This window comes from Geotrypetes seraphini, chromosome 3 (assembly GCF_902459505.1).
Source record: "Geotrypetes seraphini chromosome 3, aGeoSer1.1, whole genome shotgun sequence".
NCBI lineage: Eukaryota > Metazoa > Chordata > Amphibia > Gymnophiona > Dermophiidae > Geotrypetes > Geotrypetes seraphini.
In genome coordinates this window covers 223,524,673-223,542,428 of record NC_047086.1, presented here as the reverse complement: position 1 = coordinate 223,542,428, position 17,756 = coordinate 223,524,673, and the positions used below count along the sequence as shown (strand labels likewise).

At 42.5% G+C, this 17,756-nt stretch overlaps 1 protein-coding gene across 1 annotated transcript in view; it reads left to right on the top strand.

Annotated features, from left to right (window-relative positions):
* Window positions 1-17,096, top strand: part of TAMALIN (trafficking regulator and scaffold protein tamalin) — a 29,846-nt gene extending 12,750 nt beyond the window's left edge. Inside the window, exons 3-8 of the mRNA XM_033939351.1 lie at window positions 1,118-1,172; window positions 7,813-7,915; window positions 9,238-9,331; window positions 11,730-11,796; window positions 11,887-11,953; window positions 14,153-17,096. Of these exons, the coding sequence (XP_033795242.1) occupies window positions 1,118-1,172; window positions 7,813-7,915; window positions 9,238-9,331; window positions 11,730-11,796; window positions 11,887-11,953; window positions 14,153-14,568 (802 nt within the window). The 3' untranslated portion in view covers window positions 14,569-17,096. The remainder of the gene's footprint in view (window positions 1-1,117; window positions 1,173-7,812; window positions 7,916-9,237; window positions 9,332-11,729; window positions 11,797-11,886; window positions 11,954-14,152) is intronic.
* Window positions 17,097-17,756: the final 660 nt, after the last annotated feature.

Here is a 17,756-nt window from a genome sequence, read left to right as displayed (position 1 = left end):
CTCACTTGTCAGCAAATGGCCCTTGAAAAAGCTGTTTGTAGTGATGGGTTGAAAGGGCATTGGAGTGCGTTTTGAGGCTGCCTGAGGTTTCCCCTTTTCCTGCTCCTCTCTTTTTTTCAGATCTCCATTGTTTGTGCTGAAATAGTTCTTTTTGCCTTTTGGACTAGGTGGTATAGCCACATTCCCCCCTCCACATACATACAGTTCACTCTTGAGTGTCTTTCTTTTACCCTTGATGTTCATCCGTCACCCTGCAATTTCTGTGCTGTACTTCTCGGTGTGATGCCTGCACGGCAGCACCTGACCAGCTCAATCGCATAATGAAAGGTGTGACTGGAAAGGAGCCTCCCAAACCTATAATTAGTTCACAACCCCTGCCATTAAACATTCAACAGGGTCCCGGCTATTTCTTGTTTGACCTGAATGAATTCCTGCTGAGAGAGGCCTGTACTGCTTTTAATCCTCCTTGTTTCCTGTTCTTATATTGAAGTTTTGATGGTCATAGTCTTCCAAACACCTCTCCAGTCACTGACTCAGCACCTTATGACAGTGCTGAGCCTCGCTATTCTGCTTCCTGTGCTGATGGGTGTACCAGCATCAGCCATCTCTCCTCGCACCCTGCCAACAAAAATATGAAGAATCCATTGGCTGTTTGCTGCAAATGGAATTGTTGGTTTAATCAGACCAGCTATTTTGTGAAACATTCAATTCTGTTGAAAAGAGAGAAAACATTGAAACAGCTGCCTGGCCAAAGGGCACAGTCTGCTTTCATGCCTGCCTTTTGTCTGAGGGAAGTCACGCAGCATGTGCTGCTAACCTATGTTAACAGAAGTGTGCAGTGCTGACCTAATCGGAGATCCCTAGGCCTGAAGAGAGCTGCAGAGGGTCTTCAGCTGAAGTTTGATATACAAATTGACCTGGAAATTTTTTTGTCGTCTGTTACTCGGTCTTTGGCTCATTGTAAGAGTGTGCTTGTGATATCAGTCGGTCCCCCCTCTCTACAGCTTTGAACATATGGCAGTATGGGTACTGGGCTAGGCAGACTTTAAGTAAAGAAGGCTTTTTCTAATGGGGTGTGTTGTTGTTTGTTTTTTTTTTTTGTTCTTGAAATTTTCAGGCAAATAATTATGTTGGAGAAAGAAGCTGATGCAACTTTTGGCTTTGAGATCCAGGTGAGCCGGGGAAGGAAAACACCACTGCAAGGGAACACAAAGTGGTGCACTGAGTGTTGTACCACACAAAGCATTTGGCCAGTGCCCGTCCCACACATAGGAGTGCTCAATGGCAACAACTCTCTTTCATGCTATCTTTCCCAGCCCTGTCCTGTATCCCTACAAAAATCAGAGCATAATGATGTCATACTTCAAGAAAGTTTGAACAACTTTATTAATGTTTACCAAAACTACCTTGCAATAAGCCACTTCGTGCATTCATTCATGCCATGTGGTCTAAATCAGTGGTTCCCAACCCTGTCCTGGAGGAACACCAGGCCAATTGGGTTTTCAGGCTAGCCCTAATGAATATGCATGAAGCAAATTTGCATGCCTATCACTTCCATCATATGCAAATCTCTCTCATGCATATTCATTAGGGCTAGCCTGAAAACCCGATTGGCCTGGTGTTCCTCCAGGACAGGGTTGGGAATCACTGGTCTAAATGATTGTAAGTGAAATATCCAATATGCTCTTGTGCTAGTAAATAAGACATCTTGTCACCATTGTATGTTATGGGAATTTTCTCCAAAATACAACATTTCAAAATCAGAAAACACATTTTATATGTGAATTTGAACATTTTGGATTGGGTTTTTAGGTTGAAATTAGGGGTAAGCCAGGCACAGATAAACTGAAGCAATTAGCTGGTAAATTTGTACTAAGAGATACAAGAAGAGGGCTCCCAGCAGTCTGTGTACGCCAGTTGCATTGACTGCCTCTGTTTTAAGCAATGACTTCTCATATGTCAGAATGTCCAATATGCAATATGTTTTGGGTAAGGTCCTTCCTACAGTGAAAGCAGACCAGGGTAACTATAGTATAATATAGCATTACTAGGACTGTTGGGGAAGGTACCAGTCTGTTCAGCAAAAGAGGTTTAGTTAAATAGTTTTTGAAATACAGGGTTTGGGCTGAGCTGAACCAAGAATCTTAACGCTGACAAAAAGGAGACCAGACGAGTCAGTTCTGGATATTGGGCAGCCGGTGGCCACACAGTGACTAGCAGTTCTTGAGGAAAGTAATGCACTAGTCCAGGGGTAGGCAATTCCGGTCCTCGAGAGCCACAGGCAGGTCAGGTTTTCAGGATATCCACAATGAATATGCATGAGATGGATTTGCGTGCACTGCCTCCTTGAGATGCAAATCTATCTCTTGAATATTTCTTGCGGATATCCTGAATCTTGACCTGCCTGTGGCTATCGAGGACCGGAATTGCCTACCCCTGTGCTGTTAGTATAGAACATTGGTCTCAAACTCGCGGCCCGCCAGGTCCTATTTTGAGGCCCTCGGTATATTTATCATAATCACAAAAGTAAAATAAAACCGTTTTGATCATATGTCTCTTTACCTATAAATTGCAATATTATTATTAAGACTTAGCCAAAAGGAAAGATTTATAAACTATAAAGAGTTTTACCTCATGCAAAATTGTCATTTCTTTAATAAGAAGAAATTAACTATTCTTTCTGCGGCCCTCCAAGTACCTACAAATCCAAAATGTGGCCCTGCAAAGGGTTTGAGTTTGAGACCACTGGTATAGAATATAAAGACAAGACAAAGCCCATCTAGTCCACCTAATTTATTTCGTGGGGTAGCGACATAGGCCTTAATTTCCTGTCACTTCACAATGAGGGATACTGTACAGAAAAACAGTAGTTGATTAGTAAATATTACTATTAATAATTTCTTCAGCTGTACTGGATGTATACAGCAAGAAGCACTCAGTGGCACCCACATAGTACCTCCCACATCTACAAACGAGGTGCTTGGCAGCCCCAACACAAGCAAGCAACACAGCCCTCACACTCAAGCAAGAAAACCAAGAGAAGCTAGTCTATTATTCCCCATTGTAATTGAAAAACAAGAGGGATTTGGTGACCCACCCCACAAACACCACATATGCCTTCTCCTCCCTGCCCCCGGGTAAATTGCAGTGTCTTATCTCCCTCTTACCCCTTGCTAGCTGTTGTCTCCCATCCCTTCACTCACACTCCCCTGTCCCTTATCCTGCTGTCCACTTGGTCTCCTCTGTTCCCCTACCTTCTTGTCTCTGCTCTCTTCTCTTCCTATCCTGACGGCAACCCACATTCACATCTCTCGTCCCTTTTTATGCCTCTCGCCCTACCCACCACCTCTTCTTTTATCCCCATACTCTCCTCTTTCCATCCTGCTCTTACTACTAGCTATCATTCTTATAACACTGAAAAGTGTACTCAGCGCTGTACATTCAACATGCAACAGACAGTCCCTGCTTAGAAGAGCTTATAACCATTTGGACAGACAGGACATATTGGGGGGGAGTCATGGTTGTGAGTTTCTTGCAGAGAACGATAAGATGGATGTAGATAATTTTATGATGAGTGGAAGTTAGGAGTTGAAAGCAGCATCAAAAAAGTAGACTTTTAAACTTCTTGTAGAGAGGTCCTGGTGAGGGGCTGTTGGGAGGGGGGGGGGTCCTCCGAGGTGTGGCAGGTCTCTGTTCCATTCCCCTGTCTTTTTCCCCCCCTCTTTTGCTTGCTTATGTTCTTGCTGAATTCTGAGGTGAGTGGGGGCGGGGAGGGGGGGAGGAAGTAGTCCTACAAGGCTATGAGTCAAAGCCTCTGGAATAGATTTTAGGCTGCATAGGGATGATGGAGGTGGGGGAGAAGACTTTCGACTAGCAAAAATGAATATGGTCATCCTTACTTCCTGGTGGCTTCCCTGGACCTATTAATCTTCCCTTCCTTGTTTGAAGGCAAGGTCGGGGTTTGGTAGGAAGGATCGAATACATGTACTTTTCTGGATATTGAGGGGGGTTCTGGTGGGATGTTTGTTTCCCTTTGTTTTGGGGGTGATCCTTTCCTTATGGTCCCAGGTAAAAAAGGAGAGATCTGTTAGGGTAGGGTTGGGTTATAAAGTTAAAATGATTGACTCTGGAAATCCCAATCTTCATAAACAAAGTTGCACATTGTGTATATCCTCTGTTTTGACCTGTTCCTTTGGATGTAAAGATTGTCATCTTTGAGGGCTTTAGATTTGAGGGCTTTAGATTGGATTTGAATACTACTAGAGATGGTGCCTGATGTAAAAACTCGGGCAGTTTGTTCCATGTGTACGGCGCAGAAAGATAGAAGGGATGAAGTCTGGAGTAAGTGGTGGAGGAGAAGGGTTATGGATAAGAGGGACTTGCCCAATGAATGGAGTTTACAGATGGTAGCATAGGGGGAGAGAAGTATGAAGAGATATTGAGGGGCTGCGGAGTGAGTGCACTTGTAGGTCTGTAAGAGGAGTTTGAACTGTATTTGGAAATGGATGGGGAGCCAGTGAAGTGCCTTGAGGAGAGGGGTAATGTGAGTATGGCGGCTCTAATGAAATATAAGTTGGGCAGCAGAATTTTGCATGGCTTGAATGGCAGAGATGGATGACCTGAGAGAAGCAAGTTGCAGTAATCTAAGCGAGAGAAGAGTGTGGATAAAGGTTTTGGTAGAGTGCTCAGAAAGGAGAGGTCAAATTTTGGTAATAATATAGAGCAGGGGGTGTCAGTCCTTCCTCGAGGGCCGCAATCCAGTCGGGTTTTCAGGATTTTCCAAATGAATATGCATGAGATCTATTAGCATACAATGAAAGCTGTGCATGCAAATATATCTCATGCATATTCATTGGGGAAATCCTGAAAACCTGACTGGATTGCGGCCCTTGAGGAGGGACTTTGACACCCCTGATATAGAGGTAATATTACCCTGACATCATCTCGCCTCCCCTTTTGCCCCCATTCCTTATTTCTACTACTACTAATTACAGCCCTGAACACATGCGAGTTGACAGACAGAAAAGTATCTGCATATAATTCAAGTTTTGTACCTGGAAGAATCAAGAGTTAAATTCCTTGTCCAGGGTCACAAGGAGCTGCTTTTGAAATTGAACCCAGTTCCCCTGGTTCTCACCCCAATGCACGAACTCTTAGGCTACTCCTCTTTCACCCCTCACTGCTCTGCCCTCACCTCTTTGTGCTCTGCTGCCCTCACAATTTCACGCTCTCCTCTCCTGTTCCCTAAACGCGCCCCCCTTCTCTGCCTCCTACCTAACCAGGCCAAGAAAGTAATAAAAAGGGTGACAAAAATGGCTCTGAAAATGTAGAACATATACCATGACAGCATTAGCGTCCAAAACAAGGACCCTACCTAAAGGACAATGCCATAAATATTACTGAATCCCTGCAATTGATCCAGTACCTTAGTCTTAGGGGCATAAATCACCAATGTGTGCCTGGCCAACCAAGCATGTCGCACAGAATAGCCAGAAGAATTGGGAAAGGGATGTAATATGTCCTCTGTGTAGATGATACCATTACCACAAACCAAATGAGAGAATCCTCCTATGCTGTAAGGCAGACCCTTGCGGGACAATCACAGTCCAGTTAGAACTAGTACATAAACTCCAGCTAACAATCGGATCAGAGCAATATGACCAGATGTAAAACTAAGGGACTACCTTTCTTTTTGATGCTGAAATCCTCCAATTTTACAGGATCCCAGGCCCTTCTGGTTGTTCAATGAATTGAGTGGCTGACTTGTGTAAAACCTAACTCTTTTCCCATCAGTGTCACTAAGCAGTATGTCACTTGGTCTGCTCACTAGCTGAGTCAGTGGAGACCTTTAAATAGTTCCTTAGTCTGTCCTGTGGGTTTTATATTTTTGCTGTGCTGTAAGAGGTGGTTACATGGTTTGTGTTGAAAACAGACCAAAGGTCCAGTTTCCCTTCTGATTCCCCAGTGCTATTGCTTTAGTCACGGAAGAAGCTGCTAAGAACAGCCCATACTGGGTCAGACCAATGGTGCATCTAAGAGTTTCCTGTTTCCATCCGTGGCCAATCCAGGTCACAGTACCTGGCAAAAACCCAAATAGTAGCAACATTCCATGCTAACGATCCAGGGCAAACATTGGCATTTCCCTCATGTCTGTTTCAATAGAAAGCTGTGGACTTTTTCTCCAGGAACTTGTCCAAACCTTTCTTAAACCCAGCTCTAACCACTAACTGCATCCTCTGGCAAATGAGTTCCAGAGCTTAACTATTTATTGAGTAAAAACAAAATGTCATGTTTATTTTGATAAGTATTCCCATGCAATTTCATTGAGGGTCCCCTGGTTTTTGCACTTGAAAGGGTGAAAAATTGATTCACTTTGCTGTGACAAAGGTAATGTGTGTGGGTTCGGGCAAGCACTTTTTTTTTTTTTTTAACATCATTTTTATTAACGAGACCACAAGAGAAACAAGCATGGGTCCAGAATGACACAGTAAAATTGCAAACACTGGCAAGTAGTACAGAGGCAGAACAATCGGCAACAAAATTGCAAGATATTCCAAGAAAACACAAAACTGGCTAAGAGCAAAAACTGCCCGCCGCTCCTGGTAGCTTCATAAAGTTTTGAATAAGTTTCATGTTCTGTGTTGGTTGGTATGTGTGTTTCTTGTGTGGGATACTCCTGGGGTGGGCAAGCATCTCTTATCTGTACCCTTCTCTTCCACTGCCAACTCCAAACTCCATCCCTTCTTTCTTGCGGCACCGTATGCCTGGAACAGACTGCCTGAATCAATACGTCATGCTTCATCCCTGGCAGTGTTCAAATCCAAGCTAAAGGCCCACTTTTTTTTAAACTTAACTCTTAACTCCCACTCAGTGCTGTCAGATACCTAAACCCACTGTATCAATTCCTCTACCATAATCTCCCCAACGCTGAAATGTCCTGTCTAAATTAGATTGTAAGCTCTTCTGAGCAGGGACTGTCTATTGTATGTTAAAATGTACAACGCTGTATATGCCTTTCAGCGCTATAGAAATAATAAATAGTAGTAGTAGGGTTGGGTAGTTTTATGTCCTAGTCCACAGGTGTCAGTCGGTCCTCGAGGGCCAGAATCCAGTCGGTTTTCAGGATTTCCCCAATGAATCTGCATGAGATCTATTTGCATGCACTGCTTTCAATGCATATTCATTGGGGAAATCCAGAAAACCCGACTGGATTCCGGCCCTCGAGGAGGGACTTTGACACCCCTGTCCTAGTCCTTGGAAGCTTCTGGATACTATGGGGCGAACTAGATGGGACTTGTCAGCTATCTTTTATGGTTTCTATTTGACATGACTGGTCTTCTCTTGTTAGCATCATGAATGTTGATGGCACGTTACAAATAGAGAAAATAAGATTATGGGGACAAGCCGTTTAGACCTTCTTTCTAGCCTTTGGCTGTAAAGGGCTGAAGCTGTGAGGGCAGTATTCACAGCACCGGGGAGAGCGGAGATGAGAGAGGGAGGGAGTCGAGGCTCAATTACATTCCGATGTTGAACCACTAAAGGTTTGTGCAATTAAGTTACCAGACCTCTCCTGTTCTAACAATTATCCCACTATGAAAGAAATGCCCTTAGAAACAGAGACGTGTGCTTCATACTTTCCTCAGTGTTTCTCATGAAGCAAATACATAAGGGGGTCACAGTTAAGTAAAATTGAGCCTGTAGAGATGGAGCCAATTTTGGCTGGGCTGGAAGGTAAGCCAAGGCCATAAATGTCTCAGCAAAAGCTATTCTTACAGCTTCTTAAATATCTAAATTTAAGTTTTCTTTTCACAGACCTATGGGCTGCACCATCAGGACAAAAACACTGTGGAAATGTTCACCTTTGTGTGTAGAGTACATGAAGGGAGTCCTGCCCAGCTGGCTGGGCTAAAACCTGGTGAGTGATCCTCCTGTCACACAGTACAAAATGCAGAGCTGCTGTCCTAAGAAAAGAGGGTCATGAAATAGTTGAAAGTTTTGGTCTGTGGGTTTATGTCTGTAGAATTTGGGGGGTTTTGTGCCGCTCAACGCATTGTGCATTCAATTCACCAATGGTATGAATACGGCATAAATGGCCAAAGAATTTGAGGGGATGTGAATCTAATTGGAAAGCTGAAAAAATGTGGCTGCATCAGAAATGCAGCAAACCTGGGGAGAGGGAAATGAGGCAGAAAGAATGAAGCAGGTACAAAACGAATGCTAGGAAGTTCTTCTTTACCCAACGTGTGGTGGACACCTGGAATGCGCTTCCAGAGGGAGTAATAGGGCAGAGCACGGTATTGGGGTTCAAGAAAGGATTGGACAATTTCCTGCTGGAAAAGGGGATAGAGGGGTATAGATAAAGGATTACTGAACAGGTCCTGGACCTGTTGGGCCACCACATGAGCGGACTCCTGGGCACAATGGACCTCAGGTCTGACCCAGCAGAGGCATTGCTTATGTTCTTACAAGATCCACAGACAACAGTGAGCGGCTCAGTATAGGAACTGGTTTGGGAACAGTGGGTTTTCACATATAGCACGAGTGCCATCGAGTGTAGTGGGATCAGCTTTGGATTCCCATAAGTCTGTATTTTATTTATTACATAGTTTCTATATTGCTCTGTCTTTATTCTAGGGGCACTGTACATTCCTAATATGTACATAGTAAATTGAGTCCTGATCTTCAGCTGTGTTGGTCTTATCTTAAAAAAAAATATAATTTGGCAGAGATCTCTGAAGATCTTGATTTTAGTTCAGAAATATAGTTTAAACCTCAAAAGAATTGAGTGGGCAGCTGGCCCAGAAATGTGTTCTGTAAGTCCTGTAATTGGGCTAAACTGCCCCCTCCTCCCCCAGGCAGGGAATTTCACTAAAGTTGCCACTTCGCACCTAAATTTATAGAACAGAATTGTCAATTGGACTCATCACTGAAATCTGTCCTTAAAGGTACTTTTATCCTTTTCCAGTAGACTGGGTTTATGATTCCCCCCTCTTTATGCAGTGCAAAATGAATAATGAGAATATTTTTTTTTTCTGTTTGGGGAAAGAGCCTCTCTTGTCTTCTTCTCTCTGTACTTTTGAGTTAAGCTCAGTGACCTCGACTTCCTGTCCAGGAAATGACTGAGCAGGTTTCCTGAGTGAGCTGGAGGTGGGCCCAAAGCTCTCTGCAGCTTGTACCATTGTTCCTAGAGGGGGGAAGGCTAAGAACCTCTAACAGATCTTTCCTCTCTGTCTGTAGGATATACCATCACCAATGTCAATGGCATTAATGTCGAAGGTGTGAGACACCGAGAGATTGTGGAGATAATTAAGGCATCTGGAAATAACATCAGGTGAAAACCCTTCATTCTGCTGTGGGCATTAACAAGAATGAACTTAACACATAAGCAAATCATCATTTGTTTGGTTTTTGGTTTTCTGTTTGTTTAATCTTATCCTTCCAGCATGCCGGAACATAGCACAAAGGCCAGATACTTCTCGTGTGTCTGTCCAAATTAAAGATTTTAGCGAATCTCTATACTGCCATTGAAAACCCAGCCGAGTGCTCGGATGTATAGCAATAAAAGCATCACATGTGGTTTTAAGCTTTACAGCCATAGCATTGAGCCTCTTACAACACACAAAAATTGATGAATTCTGAAGTTATCTATGGAATGCCAAAGAGCTATAAATTCAGTCTTATGAGATAAGATGTTCCCTGAGCCTCAGAAGGAAAAGTTTCAAATAGGCAGTGTGTGTTGAAGGTCAGGTCTCAGTGCTGTATATAAGAACTTTTAAATAAATATCTCCAGTTCTAGGTGGTTCAGCAAAACACATGTAATATTATTGTTTTATCGTTTGTTATATTTGATATACTGCCTTATTTTTCGGGCAAGTCAAGGCAGTTTACAATTTAAGCATACAAAGAAAATAACTCCATTAAAAAAATAGGAGAGAGACAATCGTTCAAAATTAAGTCCACATTCCAAAAAGTAGTGTATTAAATCTAAAATCTTTCAGATTTCTCAAGAATAGTAGTTCAGGTACAGTCCTCATGCAGAACTTGCAATGCTAAAAAGCTTTTCATAAAGATGTGCTTTTAGCATTCAACGAAAATTGGAAAATGACTGTTCTAATCTTAAATGATGAGGGAGTGAGTTCCATAGCATAGGTGCTGTAGCGAAAAATTCTAAGTTCCTGGTTGTTTCCCGTTTTATTTTTGATAGATGGGGAATGACTAATCTGTTATCAGAGATCTCAATGTGCTCCTTGGAGTATATGGAATAATAATATGTAATATGCATCCAGATATGTGAGAACTCCTGTATGGTAATACCTTATAAATAGAACAACCAAAATAACAAAGTCAAAAAAGAGTAAAAAATACTGAATAATAGACAAAAAATAAAGTGCAAACGATCTTTTGTTAATGAAGGAACCTCCTAGCAGATGGGTGAGGGCTGGGGCATGTTTGTGCACTCAACCTAGTAGTGCAGGATCACAGTCCTACAACGATGTATAAAGATGGGAATTGGTATAAAACCAGGGCCATGCTACCACTATGCTTTGAGTATTGAAAGCAGTATAGATACTTCTTCATGCCAATTAACAATAAAATTGCAATCCAAGCATGTAAGAAACGGGGCTTGTGTATGCTGTCAAAAATGGACTAGCCTGTTTCATAGGACCCAGTATCCCAAAGCTTGCACAAATCCACTATTCCAGTGATAGTGGCCAGCTACAAAGCACAAGCTTTGAACTGGAAGATTCCAGTGTTCAGTTAGGGCCAATAAGCTGGATGTGCTCTTAACTGTTAACCATTAAAGTCTTTCACATATTCAAAAATAGTTTGTACTCGGTCAACTATTGACTTTAGACTTCTGTAAGTAGGCTGCAACTCATCTGCTTGTATGAAATACTTCATCTCTAAACAACATAAATTTTAAAAAGGGAAGGTAAAATACCAGAGTCCTATAGCACCCCAAATTTTATTGCCAAGTATCTGACTGTGGAATGTCTTGTCTGTCATAACAAATTATGAATGTTCCTTAAGAAGTGAAGTAAGCAGGCTGAAAAACATCCCCCAGTCCAAAAGATGGACAAGCATTCCAGAAAAATACTGATCTGAAGAGTTAAATGCAAAAGTATCAACAGTCCCGCCCATTTCCTGTCAAAGGTGTAAATATTAGCTATGAGCTGCAGTATTATTACTGTGCCGTGGCTATTTCTGAACCACATCTGATAAGTCTTAGTGACTGTTTTCATAAAATAAAAACAGAATCAGTGAGATGGGTTAAAATAGCCTGTGATTTAAATATGGCATTTTCATGTGTACAGACTTCTCTATGCATTAGAAGCACAGGGTGATGTTGGGGAGGGACTGCTGTTCTGTTTGGTACTTGAACCCCGTTCTGTAGTGGTGCACCTTTGGCGCATTCAGTTCCTTGGGCCAGGGTTCACCTGATGCTATATCATAACAGCCCTGCACTTTTTTGACTTAACTAGCTCCCCCCAGGTGGCAGCTGTTGTCATGGCTGCCTCTCTCCCGCAACCCCCTCCCCCCCTTCATTGTTACTCTTCGACCTTTTTTGGTCAGGAGATGCATGTACTGAGTGTGTGTAATTAGCTATTCCTTCCAATCATTGCTCATGTCAATTTGAAGCTTGAATACTTTGCTGTAACAGCTTTTATTGTGGAGCTGATTAAAGTCGACATCTCTAAACTTTTTTCCCCCCCTCTAATGACTGACAGGCTAGAGACCATGTATGGAACAGCTATCAGAAGAGCTGAACTGGAGGCCCGACTGCAGTACCTGAAGGTGAGAGGAAAGTCTGGCCTAATTCTTGATAAATAGGCTGGGTGGGGAGACCTTGATACAGATCTCTAATGACTTTTGGTTGCTTTGTAGCAAACCTTGTATGAGAAGTGGGGAGAATATCGATCTCTTATGGTCCAAGAGCAGAGACTAGTACATGGTAAGGAACCAGCTCTGTTGTTTTTACAAGGAGCACCTCCTAGCAGTCATTTTCTATAAAATGGTGAGGGTGGATGGTAGCTGCGTCTTCATTATGTCCTCCATCACTCCCTGAGAAACCAGCTACGCCTTTGACTGGAAAGCAGCAATGTAGCTCCCTTAGGGCTCCTTTTTTCAAAGGCGTGCTAGGGCCTTAACGCGCTGAATAGCGTGCGCTAAATTGCCGCGTGCGCTAGCTGTTACCATTTTGAGCAGGCGGTAGATTTTCAGCTAATCCGGTGCGTGCATTAAAAACGCTAGCGCACCTTTGTAAAAGGAGCCCTAAATCTAGACAGAAGGGTGTATTCATTTTGAAAGGACAAAAGAGTGCTAGTTTTTTTGCCACTAATTGGGAGGAATTGGGGGTTGGTTGGGATACTTGGAGGGGGGAATGGGGGTGATAAGGGATGTTCAGTGGTGTGCCTCAAGGTTTGGTTCTTGAGCCTGTTCTCTTTAACATTTTTGTAAGCAATATTGCTGAAGGGCTGTTGGGTAAGATTTGCCTTTTTGCAGATGATCCCAAAATCTGCAATAGAGTAGATACCCCTAATGATGTGAATTAGAGAATGACTTGGTGACAAAATTCATCACTGTTCCTGTCCTTGAGGATAACCACGGGAAACCATCCCCATGTCATTCTTTAAGGAGAGAGGGAAGAATCAGAGTATGAATGGACACAGCCACTGACCCTCAAGCCTTGCACTGAAGAATACTAGTGTAGATGGACTGAGGTAGAGATACACTAAAAAATGTCACGAGATTGTTTCTAGTGGTTATCAGCAGGGACGGGAACGGTGATGAATTTTATCACCATGTCATTTTCTAGTGTGAATAACAGGAGGAAGGATTAGCGAAGCTTAAAAAAATGGTCTGAAATTTGGCAGCTAAGATTTAATGCTAAGAAATGTAAGGGTATGCATTTGGGCTGCAAAAAATCTGAGGGAATGATGCAGTTTAGTGGGTGAAGAACTTTGTGCACGAAAGAGGAGCGGGACTTGGGTGTGATAAGTGTGTGATCTTAAGGTAACTAATCAGGTTGTAAAGGCGACGGCAAAAGCTAGACAGATGCTAGGGTGCATAGGGAGGGTGTCAGGTCAAAAGGGCGCCCAGACAAAGGCGCACCCAGACAATTGAGCGCAGTGCGCGCCACTGCGCCGCTCTAAATTACTGTTTTTAGTGCTCCGATGGGGGGTGTGGGGGGGGACCCCCCCAGTTTACTTAATAGACATCGCGCCACGTTGTGAGGGCGTTGTGGGGGGTTGTAAGTAACCCCCACATTTTACTGAAAACTTCACTTTTTCCCTGTTTTTAGGGAAAAAGTTCAGTTTACAGTAAAATGTGGAGGGTTACAACCCCCCAAACCCCCCATAACGCCGGCATGATGTCTTAAGTAAACTGGGGGGTTCCCCAACAAAACCCCCCGTCGGAGCACCTAAAAACTGTAATTTAGAGCGGTGCGGCGGCGCGCGCTTTTGTCTTTCGAGCCGTTGTCTATGAACCAATAGGGAGAGGTATGGCCAGCAGGAAAAGGAGGCATTGATGTCCCTGAATAAGAATCTGGTGAGAATTCATTTAGAATACTGTATACAATTCTGGAGACCACACCTTTAAAAAGATTTAAACAGGATGGAGTTGGTCCAGAGGAAGGCTACTAAAATGGTGTGTAGTCTTCGGCATAAGGTGTATGGGGACAGGCTTAAAGATCTCAATACGTATATTTTGCTGGAAAGGTAGGAAAAGGGGATATGATAGACATTTTATGTGGCATAAATGTGCATGAGGCAAGTCTTTCAGTTGAAAGGAAACTCCAGAGAGGGCATAGGATGAAGTTAATAGGTGATAGGCTCAGGGGGAATCTAAGGAAATACTTTTTTTATAGAAAGGGTGGTAGATGCGTAGAATAGTCTGGTAGAGGTGGTGGAAACACTGTATCTGAATTCAAGAAAGTGTTTGGACAGGCAAGTAGGATCTTGGGAAAAGGATATAGTGGATGGGCAATTTCACCTTTATCTACCATTGTGTTTCTATGTTGTGGAGTTTTTAAAATTTAATTTAAAAATTTTAATTTTGTCCAGTAAAATGTTGCTGGGTATACTTAAAAATTGTTCTGATGGTAATGTGTGTGCTTCCCCCCCCATCTCCCCCCTTCCACATTCCTCAGGGATAGTTGTGAAAGATCCTAGCATTTATGACACCCTGGAATCGGTGAGATCCTGTCTGTACGACACAAGACTCCTATCAGGCGCCCTTTCAGCAGGGAGTACGTACAGCAGTGCAAGCTGTATGAGTAGCACTCCTGAGGACAGCGATGACTCTCTGTACCAGACCTGCTATTTTGAATCTGTAGACTCTCTTGATGACAGAGGAAAGAGTAACACAAAAGCTCGGAAGTCCTCGCTGAGTCGAAGCACCAGTCTCAAGTGTACATTTGCTGGGGACCGTAGCTGGGACAAATCCCAGGACCAAAGCAACTTTATGATGCCTAGGAAATCCAAGCACAAAAGTTTTCGTCAGAAACTCTTAAAATTTATACCTGGACTGAACAGATCATTGGAAGAGGAGGAGAGTCACTTGTAAGCACAGCCTGGCAAATCTTTTTTTTTTTTTTTTTTTTTTTATTAAATTATATATATATATATTTATTTCTGTAAGAATGGAAGAGTTTAAAAAAGTTACTACTTTGTTACTTTATGGCCATGAAGGAGCTACTTGAATGTTTGAAGGGTCAGTGTTGGGGTGGGAATGTTAATGTCAATTATTTTCCCTTGAAACTTGAAGTTTATTTTAAGTCAGGGCCCTTAAACCACAAGCATATCTCTCTAACACCCACACCCGTCACCTGTCCTCAGCCACAGAGATGGCGACTCCAGTTTTCACTAGATGCAGCCCAACTTCTTATTTGGGCCTAAGTTATTTTGGTTTAACAGGGAAGAAGGTGTACCTAATTTTGTTTGCACTTTTTTTTTTTAATAGAAAGCACACTTATGTCCCTGAAAGCTGTACTTAAAAATATACTTCTGCATTCATTCTTCGTCTTTACGATTTAGTCTTTGCACTGTCGCTGTGGTGCTTTGCACATGACTCGAGGATCAGTGCAGCGGCTCCCCTGTGTGCTTGAGCTCCTAATGGTGAAAGTAGCAGCTTTCACAAAAGTTGAAAATGTTTCAAGCTCATAATCTAAATCATACTGACAAAAGGGCTCCTTTAAGGATTGGGTTTTTTTTTTTTCACATGGTAATTGAATTACTTTAAAATTTGCTGCTACAGCTGTTTTCAGCCTTGCAACTGATGCTTTGTTCACCATTGTGGTTGGAGGAGGGGGCAAGGAACAGCAAGCAGATGGAGCAATAGAAAACTGAAATGGAAATTCTTCATGCAACAGCCTGTTTCCCCCTCCCTTTCCTATTTCTAATCCAGATATTTGGAAATGTTGAAGTGCCTTGGCTTTTCCTTTCCAGTTTTGACTTGCACTCATACAATAGCGACAGGTGTTTCCATGGCCCTGTACAAACTACAGCCCGATTGCCATCACAGAGCACTTTGTGACCGAGTTGACAGCAAAAGCAAAATCACTTCTTTTTTTTTTTCTAGGTTTAGTATTAATGATAGAAAAGGACTGCTTTATCGTATATTCTAACTCCAGCAGCTTCTTTCCATGTTTTCAGATAGTGACTTGTCTTTGTAACCCTTCCGTGGCCCTACTCCTGTTTTTGTGGCCTTTCAGCTTGTGCCTTAAGTTCTTGAAACTGCTATAAGTTTAGGACCAGCAATGTTCAAATGTTACTCTGTTTTCTCTCAAAAGCTATTTTGGGTATCTCTTACAAAGAATTATCTGCCTCAAGAGTTATGCTTTGCACTTTTGTGGGTTACAGGGAAACCAGGTTGGTTCTTCTCCCCTAGTAACTTTGAACCATTTCTCTGGTTTTCTTCAGAATTGTGCTGCAGCGTTCTCCGGTCACATTGGCTTGCATATTTCATGTGACCTTGGTGTCCTGGCCTTCTGGAATCCCTTTTAATTAGGTTTTTGTTGATGATATTGGCTAGTTCAGTTAAATCTCAGGGAGGTAAGGGCAAGTGAAAGCTTCCCTGCTATTGGCTGCGACAGTGAGCACTGTGAAAGCTCTGCCCTGCTATTGGATGTAAGGAGGAACAGCGTGAAAGCATCAGCTGACTCCATTTTTAGCCTAGTTACCTGAAGACTCCTGTGAATAGTAATTGCCCAATAGATGTGACTGTGAAACTATGTGCAAGTTTCCAAAGAGGGAACATGCACATGAAAAGTGCGCTATCTTGGCTCCTGCTGCAGGGAATATTGTCCAGCAGCAGGCTTATAGTGCGTGGTGAGGATAAGGGAGGTGGATGTGTAACTGATCTTAATAAGAGAAGTTAAAAAGCCATCCTCCTCCCCTCTGGGAGGAAAAGATCGTGAGCATAGAATGAAAATACAGGAATAATTGTTGGAACATCTTTATAACATGCAGCAAGCTTTTTTTTTTTTCTTTGCAGGTCTGTGGCTTGGACTGAAAGTAAATATGTCTAGGGAGTAGGGCTGCTTTGTTTTTCGTTTTTCTTGTAGTTGAGCTCATAATACATGTTGGCATGTATTCTGTTGTGTGTACAGCATGAGCTCTTGCTTGCTCTCTTGGACAAGTTCTGGTTCCCTTTGCAATGAGCAAAAATGAGGGACAGGAGGATGGGGGGGATGATCACTTGGAGGCTGAAATATGAGAGAGGAAATAGTGTTATTAAAAGATGGTAAACTGAAGGGATTGCATATTTTTTAAAAAAAGGTATATTAAAATATATTAAACATCCACTAAACACTTTTCTTGAAAAACTGGGATGTACACACCTTAAAAAAAAAAAGTTGGCTCTAGGAAATGCAGGAAATTACTGGGGCTTCTCTTCCTTGTCCTATATTCCAGCTCTTGAGAACCTGCATTTCAGTTGTAGGTCCTTAAGCTGGAAACCAGCTCTGACAGCTGGCTAGAGCCAGCGTAAAGCATCCCTCAAATCCTGGGCCTCTGTAAGCAGCTTAATGTGCTCCTGTTGGATTTGTGAACCTGGAAAAAGCTGGCTACTGAAGTAAAAATTTTGTAAAAAGATGTTTTCTCTATGCTGTTAACTCTTAAAAAAAAAAGTCTTCTGTTCAATTTTTGAAAAATTATAATTAAATTAATATGAAGAGGAGGAAGCTCTACAGCAGTTAGTCATCTGCTACAGTACCAAAACTCATAGCTGCAGATGGGTGACAATGTTTAATTACTGTTTGGGGGGGGGGGGAGGGGTGCAACAGGATACTATTCTTGGACTAGAACAAATTAAGTAATCCACAAAAATAAAAAAGGAATAGTATGTGCTGAGGCATTTCGGTGGTAAGCATGACTTAAACAAGAGAAACCACAAGGCAGTGGAGTATGAAAAAGTTGTCCTGAAGTTAGTTGGAACTGAAACTGCAGCAGAAGAGGAAGTGGAAAAAAAGAGCAACCACAGTGGCGTCAGAAGCCCCCAGCACGTCACTGAGAGACAGAAGGTCTCCAGCGCTCATGCCATGGCTGCAGCTCAGTTTCAACTGCCAGGATCTCCCACGGAGTTAGGCATCTTCAGTCACTGAGCACTTTTTATATACTGTATATGGGAAGCATCTCAGATGGACCCTTTTTTTCTGAATTTTCTTTATCATTTCTGTGGTATTTACCCTTTTCAATACACAACAATGGCTTAAATGATAAGAAAAGAAAAGGGAAAAATTCTTATCTACACTG